Source organism: Lates calcarifer, linkage group LG7_2 (genome assembly GCF_001640805.2).
Source record: "Lates calcarifer isolate ASB-BC8 linkage group LG7_2, TLL_Latcal_v3, whole genome shotgun sequence".
NCBI lineage: Eukaryota > Metazoa > Chordata > Actinopteri > Centropomidae > Lates > Lates calcarifer.
In genome coordinates, this window is record NC_066854.1 from 4,682,732 (window position 1) to 4,697,801 (window position 15,070).

The following is a 15,070-nucleotide window of genomic DNA, read 5'->3' on the forward strand; positions in this document are numbered from 1 at the left end:
CGGCTGGTTCTACATGCATGAAACTGCAATTCGAAGATTACATTATATCAGCCTAGAAAGAAAATACGACCACAGCAAATTGTATATGAGGGTTTGCAAAGCTGTGTAGTGATATAAAATTGCTGCGTGTTCTGTGTGTGTGTAACTATGCACGAACGCAAGATGATAATATGCCACAGAGGACTGAGAGTAGGCAGGGTTTTATTTTGACACCTTCCCTCTTGGCACTCAGTGGCACATAGTTGTCAATCCCTCTTATATAGTGATTACAGTCCATACTGCTCCTGCTGTATATCTGTTACAGCAGCCAGTGATAGCCATCTGCCCTGTGCATTACAGTGCTGAGTAAGTTCTGCATTTAATGTATATTTCTGGTGTTTGTCCACAAAATTAAAAGTGGATTTCAGGAAAGATAGAAGTTATCGAAGCCCTTAAGAGAGCATCTAAGGTGACGCACTGCTGATAACATGGAGGTTTTTTTAAATATATTCTACCAGCCAAATTCAACTGTGTATGAATTAGCTCTGTAAATTAGTGCATATCACTATGAGTTCATCAGTGGTTTGATTATCTACACACATGTGGGACATGACTGTCCACTGACGGATAAGGTTTCCAGCTAAATGTGCTGATATATTTCATCTGGCAGCTCTGTCAAGCATTTTAAAAGCTATGTGAAGTAATGTAAGTATGTGTGTAATTAAACTACATGCATGTGTGGTGAAATTTCATATGTAATGTGGTCAAAAATACACTCTGTGCTTCTCAAAAGCACATGAACAAGCCTGAGCTCTGAGACTTTATATGCAGCAAAGCTTGTGTGGGAAACACCTGGAGGGAAACTGAATTTGTAGTTTTATCTTTCACATATTAGCAAAAGTGTCTGGATGTAAACAAGACCAAGAGCTGAGGTTAGACGAGATTGATGTCACATAACTGGAAATCTGAGCACACATACAGGCACATGCAGAAAACACACTCTTATTGTGGTTTTCACAGTGTACGTCCCAGGCTGATCTGAGGCATGTGGTAACTTTACACTGGTCACTTATCACAAACATCACAAAATTAACCTCACTGACAGCTCTGAGAGCGGCACGACAGAAAGTGCAGGCCTAGAAGTTTCCAACAAGCCATCTCTCATCACTCGAGTGTGTGTGTGTGTGTTTATGATTTGGACATATATGTTGCACATGTTCATGCACGTGTGTACATGCTGAGTATCCTGTAACTTTACTCTCATTCTATTCATCCACCACCATATTCAGTCATTTTCATAGTTTAACAAGCAAAAAATAATCTAAATCTTTCAATGAAAAGTAAAAAAAAAACTTACATAATCTGTTTTTGTGAGTCAGATCATTAATGTTATTATAAAGTCAATGAAGTTGATTTTCATGTGCAGCATGTGCCATAGTTTGTTCCATCTGTGAACCAAGAAACAGAGGCAAACACTTTCATCTCTCTCCTGCTGTCAATTACATCATTTCTTTTGTTTCTTGGGGGTAAAAGGAAAATACTCTCCATCCTCCTTCACTGTAATAGCTCTTTCCATTAGTCTCTCAGTAAGTCAGAGCACCTGTCTCTGCTCAGTCCTCACTCTGTCTTACATCCACAGCCACCAGGGTGCTGTTTTATCAGTCCCTTTACGACCTGTCTGCTTGGCCTGTTCAATACGCTACATGTCGGAGCAGATGTAAATGGCCTTTTAGGACACTCCTCTCTGCACTGGAGAGCTTCTACAGGACACAGTGGCCGGTGTGTGGTTTTGTTTTACGTCCCTGCATTCGTGTGTAGGCTTTTAGAAAGAATATGTGATGGTCTTGATGATGTCTGAGAGGCTTTGGATGTAAATGGGAGTTTAGTTGAGTTAATGTTTCCTCCAACTGAAATAACAGATACACAGCAGACAGAGATCCTTACACCACAGAGGAATTGTCGGTATGAAGAAGATGAGAAAAGTAATTTTAAATTTGATTTTTATTGAGGAATGATTTGTTAGCTGCAACGTAAAACCACGCAAATGTTTTCCACTCGGCTACGCCAAGACGGTGTCATAAAGCACCAATTTATCTTACACACCCTCTGACCCTCTTCCTCCTTCCTCTCTGCCTCTGCATTATGGGAGCGGGTGGTTTAAAAACAGAGGTATTTACGACTCAGCACTCTCCTCTAGAGTTCCTGGAGCTCCACAAAACATGTGGGACTGGCAGTGTGACACCGCCGGTTTAAAGATAGACAGGGTTTTGGTTGGCTATCTGGCTATTTTGTATCAGGATCCCTCTGTCTGTCTGCACACCTGCCTGTCTATCTGTCTGTCTGTCTGACTTGAGCAGTTAATGCAGGACTGAATATTGTATAAGTGAACTGGGACTGTGAAACTGTTACTTCAGATCCTTTACTTAAATAACAGTTGAACAATGTGAAAATACTCATACAAAATACAAGTAAAAATCTAAATTCAGACTTATTGCTTCAGAACTAAAAGAAACTGTCGCCATCTAGTGGTCAAAAGGTGTAATCAGCCAATTTTAAGCCACAGGTGATGAATCAGTGTTGATTAGAACACAGCAGCTCCACCTGTTGAAGAGGGAGAATGGAGGAGACAAAAGCAGAACTTTGTACAGAGGAGCTGCAGCTTTTTACTTTAATTTTTGAAGTCAAGAGAACTTCAGACATGTCAGAAGTTCTGAGAGACACCGATCACAAAGGGAATTGCATCCCATCAGGCAGACACCTGGATTTTTGTGATGAAGATTCAAATGACCATTGTGAGGAACCACAGCAGAACACGGAGGTACGTGCAGAGACTGTGCATTATTTCAGTGCTCCTTGTTATCAAACTGTATCTAACTGGTATGGTACATAATTAAATTCTCTTACTTGTCAACAGGCAGGCACCAGAGAGCAAGATAATGACAAGCACAGGACATTTGATTTTAACACTCCCCAGACTAAAACAGGTACAAAAATGGTGATCTATAAATGTTTAGTACGGTGCTTTTAAGCTTTACTGCAAATAACACGGAGGATAAATGCATTTCTTACAACTAGATCTCAAGTATTAGAAATAATATTGCACTTAACGGTTTCTTTGTTTGTTCAGAAGACATTTCCAAGCCCAATCACCACAACCCCATGCTGAAAGGGATGAAGGGCTATCAGCTGACAGCAGCTGACTTGGCATTTATTGAAAAGATGAAGGAGGAGAAACTTGTTAAAAAACTGCAGGTAGTTCTGGCTTTCTCACTTCCTTCTGCTGATTACAATCATGTCCTTGATTGCCGTCATTCGTGTACAGTTTTTTTACTAAGATGGCCATTTGCTGATGAAATGGGATATTTGCACTGTCCTCAGGGAGACCTGGCAGAGGTGCAGAAGTTATTGAGAAGGGAAATAATGGCCTTGCAGCGGGCGTTTGCTGCCAGAGAGAGGGAACAGGCTGGACTCAACAAGGTGAGTCACTTAATTTACAGCAAACACGGAAGGTGACGAGAACATGACAACTTGTAGAAGACTCCCCTTTTATCTTGTGAAAACCTCATCTCCAAAATGTCCATTTTTCAGTAACAAATCATGTTTTTCAGTGTAAGTTTGGCCATAAAATCTCACCTCAAGCTTTCAAAAGCAGTTCTAAAGCTGATACTAGGGCACATCTGACCTTTTTACCACCATAATAACTTTCTCTGAATGTTCCAACCTGTGTCTGTTACAGGCATTTTTACTAGCAGTTTATATTGCCCCTAAAATAGCATTATTTTCCCCAAAAAATGTCTTCCCTTTGAAGGTCAATGATGGTATAAATGTGAGGTTAAACATGATGGATCTTTTAAGATCATACCTCTGGCATTTACAGTCTGTTAGATAACGCTCAGTGGAAATTCACAAAAAAAAAAAAAAACGAAGGGGGTGTTATCGTCCAGCAAAGGTTAAGAGGTGGATCGTATCCACAACTTCAAACACAAGCCGTCTGAGCCTGCAGAATCAATAGTTCCACCAATTCCACGAAACCATCGCACATACCAATAAAAGTATGCAGGTTGCTTGCACATGAAATATAATCAAAGTTAAAAAAGTGTCCTGCTGATCCTGCATGTTGTTGTTGTGTCAGTTCCCATCCTGTGAGGAGCTTGCGAAGTGGGTACATGTGGTCCTTGAAATGACATCGCCATCGACTGAGTTAACGGACCTAGATACCAAGTCTCTCCTGGCCATGGTAACAAAAGATGACATCCAGAGAGCCATGGACAAGAAGAGGACTGAAATCACTCGGATGCAGAAAATGATGGCAAAGTATGTCCGCTATAAAGTGACTGGCTCTTATTGTTTTTAGAAGTGTCTGACAACATTATGAATAGGATTCCTACACAGACAGAACTTTTTTTTAAAGTAAGATCCTTTTTGTTCAACCAGAAACATGGCAATATATCGCAACCAGACTCCATTTACAAAAACAACTGGTTTACCTCAGAACACAGGAGCAGCTGGAAAACCACTGCAGATTATTTTTGTTCGTTCGTACCACACAGTCCCAGAGTTGTCCTGTAAATGATCATGCCAGTGTTTACATCTATATTAGACTATTCACTGTGTTGTTGTGTATGTTTTTAAGGTTTTTGTTCTTTAGACACAGACAATATACAAACATCAGTGCTGTCAGTCCTCGTCTAACTTTCAGAAAATAAGCCAGTTTCACAAAATGGCAAACTGTTCCTTTAAGATACTGTAGATACTACTGCAAAGGCAATGTTGTGCTTGGTTTTCAAGTTATCTTAAGGTACAACAATACCTTTAACAGATAGATGTGTAGTCCTCTGTTTCATTCTTTTATGCAGGAAACCCCAGAACTTCACTTTCTTATTTTCACAAGACTGATTGCTTATTGATTTGTCTCCTGGATCCAATTTTTCCACTAGTGTAGCTCATGATTGCTGCTGGCAAAGCTGTCCATCTACACTGTAGGTGTTTTTAATATCCATGGAAAATACTGGGTGAAATACTAACATGATTCCACAAAAAACATGTGTGATAGGAAAAAGAAAGAGGCGGAGGCAGAGAGAGGGCAGCTTGAAAAACAAATCGCTGCTGAACAGGTGAGTGCAACTATAATTTGCATAATTGATATTTGATAAATAAATTATTTGACTTGTTTTATCTACTTTCAGCTGAAGGTACAGGGATTGATGAACCAGTTATCCAACCTGATGTCTGAACTTGTGCAAGAAGAGGTGAGAATCTGATCAGATCCTGTGCAATACACGAGTGGGCAAAAAAATCACCTGGGGGGAGAAAAAAAATGTTGCGTTCACTATTTATTTTTTTCCTTTCTTTTTATGTTTTGCAGGAGGTCTATAAAGCTCTTCAGTTGCAGATAAAGACCCAGGAAGAAATCACAGTGGAAGCAGAAGAAACCTCTGAGAAGCTACAGGAAGCCAAAAGCCAAGTGAAACATGGAGGAAAGGAAAGAAAAAAGGTTGTCAGATTTAGAGAGGAGATACAAGACACAACAAACCAAAGTGAATCAACGAGGAGTAAACGCACAGACCATAAAAGAGACAGACAGGCCAGCCTGAAAGATCATCATGTAAGCAAAAACACAAATGAAACTTTGAAGACATCCGCAACTAAGCAGACAAAACAGAATTCAGAAGCTGTGACAGAGAAACCAGCAAAGTCAGTTAAAGCAGCCAGAGGGCCACAGAAGAACAACGAAGAGCAAGAATCAAATTCACAAGAGTCTGTGCGCGCTGTGAGAGGGAGAAGAAAACTCCCTGGAACCGCACAGACCACAGCTACACAACCAAAAAATCCAGGCAAAGTAAAAAGTGTCAGGGCTCAGTCCACGTCGCAGCAGGCCGCTCCCTCACACAGCAGAAAGAAAGCTGCTGTTGCTCCAGATGATGCTGGAGAGGAGGCACAAAACACTGGCCTGAGAAGATCCAAGAGAATAGCAAGCAGGAGGTGAAGGTATGTTAGCAGCTCAGATACTAGGTGCAGCTTTAGGGATGGCAATGTTGAGTCCACAATGAAATATCTGTAACTGTTGGATGGATGAATCCTTGCACCTTTGTTGATCCTGACTTTTCCTGTAGCACCACCATGAGGTTGACTTAAAAAAAACTAATGACATTTCCATCAGTCTCAGCTGTACTCTGTGTTCAGTGCTTATTAGAGCTATTAACATGCTAATACACTAAACTGAGATGGTGATTGTATCTACAATGCAACATGCAAATGTTAGAATTGTCATATTTGTGATTTTAGCATGCTAGTGTGTGACTGTCTTTTTATTTTTGTTTTAGAAATAAAAACTTTGACTAGATTCACATCTGGGGGCTCACTGGTGCGTGATCATTTGAAGCTGATGCTAAGCTGTCGCCACTGAAGGTAAAAACTATGACTTGACACTGAGATTAATGCAGTCAAACTGTTTACTTGCTAAATAATTAAGCTTCAATAATCTAGTAATAATAATACACCATCTGTAAAAAGAGGTCAAAGGTCAGTCAGCTACACAGCAGCAGCAGCAGCATAAGAGGTGATTTGAGGTTTAATGTTTGCACAAAGACACCTCAGAAGAGTGAATGCTTGTCAGCACATGGCCCTGAAGCACAAACCCTCATGACAAACTGAATTAAATGTGATGTGTTTAATTTGTGGTTTAAAGGGAATTCAGTTCTTCCATGCTGTTTTTACAAATGGACCCCACAGCACATGTTACAAATGGCTTTCTAACTGGTGTTTTTCTCTTCATGTACATTAGCAGTTCAAATCTAATCAGATCAGTATGTGGTAATGTAGAGAATATTTTGATTATGTGAGTTGATGAGATGTTTCCGAAGCTAAACCCAGTTTCCCTTGGAGCCTGTGGACATTTTATCACACCTCATCTCTCTCTTTCACTGTCACAGTTGGAAATGAGTCACAAGCGCTGCTGAATCGCTGTAATTTCCCTCTAGTAATTCTTGGACCGCTGTGAAGCAATATGGGTGTAACATTGTTAATCTTACATTAACTCCCAATCAATCGGTCTGAGCATGGAGGAAGGAAAACACCGCATATTCACTGTCCGAGTCTGGACTGGGAAAAAGTTGTGCTGACAGCAGGAATGTTTCGAGGCACCTTCTTAGGTTGCAAATTAAGTTTGAACTGACGGTCAGATTTGTCTGTCATTTGCCAGGATTTGCTTCACAAACGGCCACAGTCTTGACAGCTGGAGTAACATCTATCTTAGCAGCAAAAGTTCTTTTATATTTTTCCACCTTGGGTCTCGATCCTTGACTTTTCCTGCAATCTGGGCGGCTCATTTTCAGCCTGACTGTAATCCCCAGAACCTGACGAGGGATTTCCCCTTTTCCCCTCACAACTATGCGCGCACGTAGATATTTGTCTGATGGTCAAGCACAATGACCCAGCCAAGACCAAAGTAATACAAGCAGAGGGCGGGATCATGGCTCCATATCCTGCTATTAACTTTAATAGTCTAATATCAATAAAGTCACCTCACCCCTCCAAAAATCTTATTGTGAGTAATGAGTTTATTCTGAAAATGGGTTTAGTTTTGGCTGCAGAGAGTTCAGCTTTTTTTCTTTTATCTTAATTTTCTGTTATTGCTGCATTATTTCTGTTTTCTTCTCTGTGGCTCCGACTTTCTCTGCTCGTGTTTGCCAAACCTGGAACCCTGAGCTGCTTTTCAGAATCGAGGCATGGGAACGTTACCTCAAATACGTCAATTTCAGAAATCAGATCTTGTTTACGGACAGAGTCCAAGCAGACAGCCGGGATCCTGGCCCAAGGAATTGTGGGTCATGGATTATATACAAATTGCTCATGTCTTTCGCCTTGTGGCTGGATAAACTTCTCTCTGTATTTAGGCACTTATGAAATGACCTCTCAATATTTTTCCCATTTACAAAATAGGCATACACAGCAGCTATTCTATCAGTGGCCTCATATTATTGTGTAGTTAAGTATATTAAAGGTAATAAATAGAGAAATTAAAAGGTGTATAATAATACCTTACAGTCTGTACGTACTATGACTATAACTGCTGGGCTTCCATAGGAAAGCTCATCCCAGCTACTGGCAAATTTAACTGTACTGATTACTGATGCATCTGCAGCATGTTACCATATGACCTGAACAATTGTTCTTTCTTTGCATGGGTGCATTTACTATAAGGCACCACTAGGGGGCAGTGCAAAGGATGTTAACCCTCCTCTTTTTGTCCATCCTACCTTCCCCTTTGTAAATATTTAGATTTTTACATATTGTGACAGCTGATGTGTTTCTGATTAATCACATGATAAGGTCATTTTTGACTTTTTAACACCTTTAAATCAAGCTAACTTAAAAATACAAACATGTGCATATCATCATGTAATATCCTAACTATAGTTTGTGGTTGGAAGGCATATTTTATTTAGTGATGATGACATCTACTGAAGTACTGTACTTAAGTAGATATTTGAGGTAGTTCTACATTACTTGAGTATTTTCTTTTCATGCCATTTTATACCATTATTACACTACACTTATTTGACAGCTTTAGTTACTTTACAGATAAAATATTTGTATATAAAACATGTAACTCTTGTAAAATATGATGCTTAGTTATAAATGAAATGACTCATCAGTATATACAAGTAGAGTTGAAATAATTCGCTGACAGAAAATGAATTGGCAACTGTTTTGATAATCTAGGTCAATTTTTCAAGCAGCATTCAATTGTTCCAGCTCAAATGTGAAGATTCACTGTTTAATTATTTTAATATTTTTCAGTCAGTTTTAAATCATTTTGAAGTTTGAACTTTTGGTCGGACAAAACAAGCAGTGTCACTTTAGGCTCAGGGTAACTGTGATGATCAGTCAGCTCTAGGAGTAAAATGTTGTGCAGTTACTTGTTAGGACAAAGCAATGCTCAGTGATAGAGATGTTATGATGTAGAATTACCTTGGTCAGTGCTGTTGCTGTAATATTACTGGATATAATGGATATAACAGGGGCAAACCTAAACCTAAAGGGGCAAAGCTGGCTGAGTGGTTGAGGTGTTTTCCCGCTGATATTCATTAGGTTTCACAGAAACTACACATTCTTCACCTTTTATAGAATTAGATCACATTCTTTACACAAAGTATATTCACATTTTTATTTATAGTGGTAAAATACGGATCATTCTTTTATACGGCATTTTGCAAAGTGTGGGGTAGAATATCGTCAGTTGTGGAATAAGTACTAAAAAAAATATGTATATTTCATGCAGTAGAGGACTAGCATCTGTTAAAACACTAGTGTCAAGGTTAGAGAGCGCAGCAGACTGTCTTTGGTGTGACAAAGTTATTTAGTTTCAGACTCTTTGCGTGCCGTCTCGGACCATCTGTCCTCCCCTGTAACGTTTCTCTGTTTAGTTTGGACACCGAAACAAGACGGTCCCCTCTCCCCTGCCAAGAAAAACCCTGTAAAAGTATATTAGTTATAGCGAGGGCTGAGACCAGAGGAGGTGAGGCCTGTGACACATGTATGAGCCGCCGTGCCAAGTCTAGCAAGGGCAGTGAATGCATCCAAATCTCAGTGTGGAGGCAAAGTGTGAATCCTGCTGTTCAGGTCTTGTGCCAGTTACACTAAAATCCAAAACCGAGAGAGCACTTCTCGAGAAGATGCGTCTCTTTAATGTGGTTTGAGATGACCGCAGACACCAAAGAGCTTTGGTTTAGTCATTGGAGTGAAGGGTCCGAAATAATCTTATTGCTGTGGAAAAATATTGCTACGAGTAGAGAGTTATAACTACGTCTAAAGAAAATGTGTAATAAGAGCAAAAAGAACAAAGCACTGGTTACTGAAGTCATTTGTTTTGCTCTATTGGAAGAAAAGGAAAAGGAGAGACGGGAAGGAAGGATGTCTTGGAGTCGTTTGGAAACCAAAGTGAAAAATAAAATGTATTAGACTAAACATTTGGACAATGCCTGCATATGCACAGGCAATTTGTGGATAGTGAGTGTATGAGGGGAACAATCTTCAGCTTTGTCCAAACCCCCAAACTCTTTTGTCAAACAAGCATCCACCCACAATGAATCCCCACTGACCTCTCTCAACATGGGTGAGAAGGGAAGTGCAGCATGGGAAGCATTATTATCACATTAAAGGAATCATCCACCACAGAATTACTCCATCAGTTTGTAGCAGAGGCCTCTAGAGCAGTGGAGTGTTGTCAGACAGGGAAATATTGGAGAGAAAGAAATTTGATGGCTTTGGATCTTCTTGTCTTAACTGTGTTTCCCAAAATGGCAAAACTATTTATTTAATAGTTGCAGGTAACAGCGTTGCCGACCATTTCATGTCTGCATTTCAGTGCCAACGTTTTTGTTCGGTGGTCTGAATGAGGTACATGCCGTACCCTGACAGACATTGAGATATCCACAGGAGTTCAGCATTTTTTTGAGCTGCTCATGTGAAAAATGCTATAAATACCAGTAGCCCAAAAAAGGAGGCAAACTGCCTCCGCACACACCTGTAGTCAATTAGTCCCTCTGCCTCCTCTATCTCATGTAACAGACTCAGGTTCAGTCGAGCGTGAATTCTCATATGCAGGATTGCTTGAATCTACAGTACAATGCAAATCAAGCCAAATATGTTACATAGTGTGTGTCTCATCCTTTTTTTTTTTTCTTTCTTTTTTTTTTTTGGTCCGATGTTGGATTTTAACTTTACTAAGGAAAAGAAGTACCTCAGATTTTGGATTTGCATTAAGATTTTGCATTTGAGCCTCTCTTTTTAATAATTTCATAATTAGATAAATAATAACACTTAATAATTGGTATCAAATGTCATTTATCGACAAAATGACTTTAAATTCTCTGAGAGTAAAAACTCAGATTTTGAATACTGATTTTGTACTTTTGTAGTCAGTATTTTTTGAGTACCTTCTTGTCCTATAGTTATGGACTGTATTGCATAATTTCAGTACTGTTTTTTTTATTATTATTCTAGGCACTTCACTTTTATTTTGTGCATGTGTGTGAGTTTAAAATAGGGTTAATACTTTAAGTTCTGCTCCACAAAATTTCTTCTGAGTTTTTTAATTTTAGTTTTTTCTTGTGAGATATTGAATAGATTTACTTCTGGCTTTAAAAAGTATATGTCCAATGGTAGTGGTGCTAACATCTCATTGATGTATCTCAGTGACAACAGGTCCTGAGCATGTTACTTGATTTTGAGAGGTCATAAGGGAAAAAGTTGCACAAGTCCACTATCCAGTCAGAAAAAAACTATGACTTCGTAGATTTATCAGCTGTAAACTTTGACAAACCTCCATCATGAATTCTCAGGCAGTGACCGGTTTCTCAGTCAACACAGTCTGTGTGTAATCTCTCTGCAAGTGACTGGACTCGGCCAATGAAAACTTGTCCTCCTGGCAAATGAAGAGAGAGTGTGCTCAGTCCGTCAAAGCTGGACAAACAGGGCCCAGGACTGAGCTGCTGAGGAGGCACAGACCAACTGCAAAGACCAACAGAAGCCTTCTGCCTTTCATTTTCCTTTTCTGGTCTGGCTTCGTTCTTATTATGATTCTGTCTCTGTTTTGACTCTCTGTCTGTCTCTCCCTCACACTCCTCCTTCATTCTCATCCATACTCTCGGTCTTTGAAATGACATATGCCTTTCAGACGCTCTGTGACGCTGCCAGAATCCTCCTGACATCAGTATGATTTGAGGCAGGTCGAGATTAATACATCAACACTGTAGCACTGAGTTGTGAGACCTAATGGAGTTGATAAAGTCTCCTGGAGATGGCTGACTTCAGCTGTTTCCATCTCTGAAAGTCATTTTGCTGGATAAGAACAGTAAAATGTCAGTGTAACCTTTAGTGATATATTGTCCAGTGGGAATTTAATGCCCCTTAAATATCAACATCTCTTTACACACACACCTAGCAGAGGACACCCACCAGTGACACCTAATTTGGCCACAGTGTCATATCCCATCAATCCATTTTCTTCAGCTTATCCGGGGTCAGGTTGCAGTGGCAGCAGTCTAAGCAGGGTATTCCAGACGCTCCCATCCCCAGCAACGTTCTCCAGCTCCTCCTGGGGGATCCCAAAGCATAGTAGTGTCCTATTACTTTTAATTAATTAATGATTGATTAAGTCACATTAGTCAATTACAGCACAGATTTGACTACTAGTAGGAGTTGACAGAATATTAGACACTCACAGGGTCAAAAAGAAAGAAAATTGAAGCATGTTGTGAACTTTAATGCACGTTTAAGGTTGTAATACAAAAGCTCTAACAATAACTGAGTAATTTAGACACATCTCCATGCTCGTCACTATTAGGCTTCATGCTCGGAGGCTATCCCACCACTGAACATCCTCAGTGTCTCAGCCTGTGTGGCAAAAGAGGGCCAGGGTCAGTTTACTCTGCTCCTCAGAGGAATGCTGGGAATTGTTTGCACTGTCTGCTTCAACTTCTGCTGCTCCTAGCCTGGCTCAGCTTTGCTGTTTCTGGATGCACACGTACACACACACACAAACACATAAGCAAGTGGTGGTGTTATGGCTGCAGTCGGTTTGTCTTAATAGCATCTGAGAAACTTTGGATAGACGTCGAGCCGTGTGTATGTGTGTAAACGTCTCTGTATAAACCCGTAATAGACAGAATCTGGGATCGGCGCTCTGTTTCTGATGCTGGCGAGTGCAGCGTCCTGCTCTGGTTGGCGAGGCGTAAGAGTGAGCCTGTTTTGAAGATATTAATGCAAATATTTTGCCAAGTGCAGAAATAAAACAGGGCTTTGTGGCTTCATCTGACACACAAGCAGGAAGGAATTCAGTTTTTTGCCTCAATCACATGCACAAAAAAAAAGTATTTCTGTTCAACATCACGCTCCCTCACTCGACAAAAATGTTCCTGAAAACACATGACAAGACTCTCTCATGATACGTTCACTGTTTCACAACATGGGGCCGGAATACCTGTGGTTTGGTGCTCTTCGTAGTTCAAAGCATGTAATGTGTGTTGCAAATTACCCTTTACCCACCCACTGCAACATGACCTACAGAATAGGTGGGAAAAAAGAAATCCATCATTTATGTGAAAATGATCTTTTAATTAGTCTGGACAGCTCTGACAGTCGGGTTTCATGGAAAAGAGGCAAGAGTTTGGCTCATTGTCCAGGTTTTCAAGCTGAGATATTTCATACTTTGATCTCCAGTCACATGAATGTCAGACAGCTGCCATTCCTGATTCTAGAGGAATAACATGAGCTTATTCACATTAGGAAATAAAAGAAAGTGTGCGCGCGCCTAAATATTCTGACCATTAAAGTGCTGTAATTACAACATCAAGCACTGGAAATGATCTGTCCTATATGTTATTCCAGAGGGCATTTAAAAGCATAATAAAACTTTTTTTTTTGTTTAATTCAGAGAACGTGCACCAATAGCAGTGATTCCAGTGAAATGTATTTATTGGGGTTTAAAATTTTCCTGTGTCTAGATGCTGGTATGATGAAGACTTAGCTCAGACTGGCTTTATCAGGGTATAGAAGGTCAATTTAAACCTGCTAGTAATGAATCACATTCTCTTGGTAATCTTTGTTCAATCAGTCAGTAAAAAATATATTTCATGCATCCAACATATTCTGCCTTTTGGTGGGTATGTTAGATGCAAATAACACAAGGTTTTCGGACAAGGCCCAGAATATCTTACAAAAGGAGAAATAAGTTTATTTTTACAGCTCCTTTCAACAACAAGGCTAGTCAGTCTTTTATATAAATGTAAAACGCAATTATTTTAATATTGGCCATAGTTTTACATGAGTGTTTTACTTAAAGCATAAAGGCATTAAGACGCGATATAGAAGAGAAACACAAGGCAGTATAAAAAAAACAATATAAAAAATGAAATAGAAGATTGAATAAGACAGATTAAACAGCAGAATAAAAATTACAGTGCAGCTACAGTTCAGTGCAGGAAACTGTATGAATAGAAACAAAAGCTTTTCCATTTCATTTTGAGAACACTTGCCTATACTCAGACTTTAACGTGTTGTTAGTCTTATTTTTAGCCATATTAAGCTTATTTGAGTGTGAGAATGGAGTGTGGTGTTCAAAGCCAATATTTATTTGGTCCCCTGGACATCGGTTCTTGTTGCAGCCTAATTCCTGAATCTACGCTGTACTCTACTGCTCTACTGCTGCTCCACTCCCAGAGGAGCTGCTGTTAAACTCATGCTTGTGTTCTGCTTCATGCCGTCTGGATCCTTTTATAATTGCATTGCAAAAGAAATACTGGTATGAGGGTGAAAGAATCACATCTTTGTGTTGAAACCTTTAATACTGAATACTTTCTGGTCTCCTGCATGTTCATGTGTCAGATACGTCTTTGCTCCGTTTAACAACAGATTGGACAAATTTAAAAGATTAATACACTTCACATTTTAATCCAAGCCATTTTATAGTTTGAATTTTTTTTTTTTATTAACTAGTCTGCAGAGTTTTGCACGTCATAGTCGTGACTTAATGGAGAAACATAATTTCCACTTTGTCATTTATGTTATAAATTTAAATAGTTTTAAAATATTTAATAATATTCTCACCGGAGTATCATGCTCGCCCTTGAAAAAACATTTTGCCTGTTGACTTGTTTGTTTCGGCCTCCTGCAGAGCAGCAGCTTGAATCTGCTGCCGCACACCCTCTGTCTCTCAGTAAGAAAGTAGCCAGACGCAGGGTTGGATATACAGTGTATGAGGAAAACTGCATGAAAAAATCACCTTTCTCAGTGTTTACCACTGAAAGATAGTCATTTCCCTTTTTTTAGAGATTTAAAGATCCCTAAATCTGTGTTAAAAAAATTACAAATCCGTTTGATAATAAAAGTTCAGATCCAGTACTGATGCTTAGAAATGGCTTCATTTGAATGGAAATGAGGTCCTGTTCAGTTCTGTGCTACTTCAACCAGCAAACTCAAACATTTGCCCTAAAGCCAGTGGGCTCAGGATTTGGCCAGACTGTGGACCAGATAAACAGACAATGACTCAGCGGCTTCTCAAGCTGTGAGTAAGCTCTTTTTTTGATTC

General features: G+C 39.6%; 2 protein-coding genes across 3 annotated transcripts in view; both read left to right on the forward strand.

The window, feature by feature from the left end:
- Positions 1-1,157: 1,157 nt before the first annotated feature.
- LOC108873012 (uncharacterized) lies at positions 1,158-6,278 on the forward strand. The gene is made up of 8 exons (XM_018661000.2): positions 1,158-2,797; positions 2,894-2,963; positions 3,107-3,231; positions 3,358-3,456; positions 4,112-4,293; positions 5,033-5,093; positions 5,166-5,228; positions 5,345-6,278. Exons 1-8 carry the CDS (start codon positions 2,597-2,599, stop codon positions 5,963-5,965), a joined length of 1,422 nt encoding a protein of 473 aa, XP_018516516.1. The 5' UTR covers positions 1,158-2,596; the 3' UTR covers positions 5,966-6,278.
- Positions 6,279-6,300: 22 nt separating this feature from the next.
- Positions 6,301-15,070, forward strand: part of LOC108873011 (collagen alpha-1(VIII) chain) — a 34,617-nt gene continuing 25,847 nt past the window's right edge. For both annotated transcript variants that reach the window (XM_018660995.1, XM_051066106.1), the window contains exon 1: positions 6,301-6,387. The gene's annotated coding sequence lies outside the window, so the exon portion shown is untranslated. The remainder of the gene's footprint in view (positions 6,388-15,070) is intronic.

Excerpts from the sequence above, each read along its gene's own strand:
- LOC108873012 (XM_018661000.2), top strand. The coding sequence starts at position 2,597 with ATGGAGGAGACAAAAGCAGAACTTTGTACAGAGGAGCTGCAGCTTTTT. Across the intron at positions 5,094-5,165 it reads AACAAATCGCTGCTGAACAG|CTGAAGGTACAGGGATTGAT; the intron begins GTGAGTGCAACT and ends ATCTACTTTCAG. Across the intron at positions 5,229-5,344 it reads CTGAACTTGTGCAAGAAGAG|GAGGTCTATAAAGCTCTTCA; the intron begins GTGAGAATCTGA and ends TATGTTTTGCAG.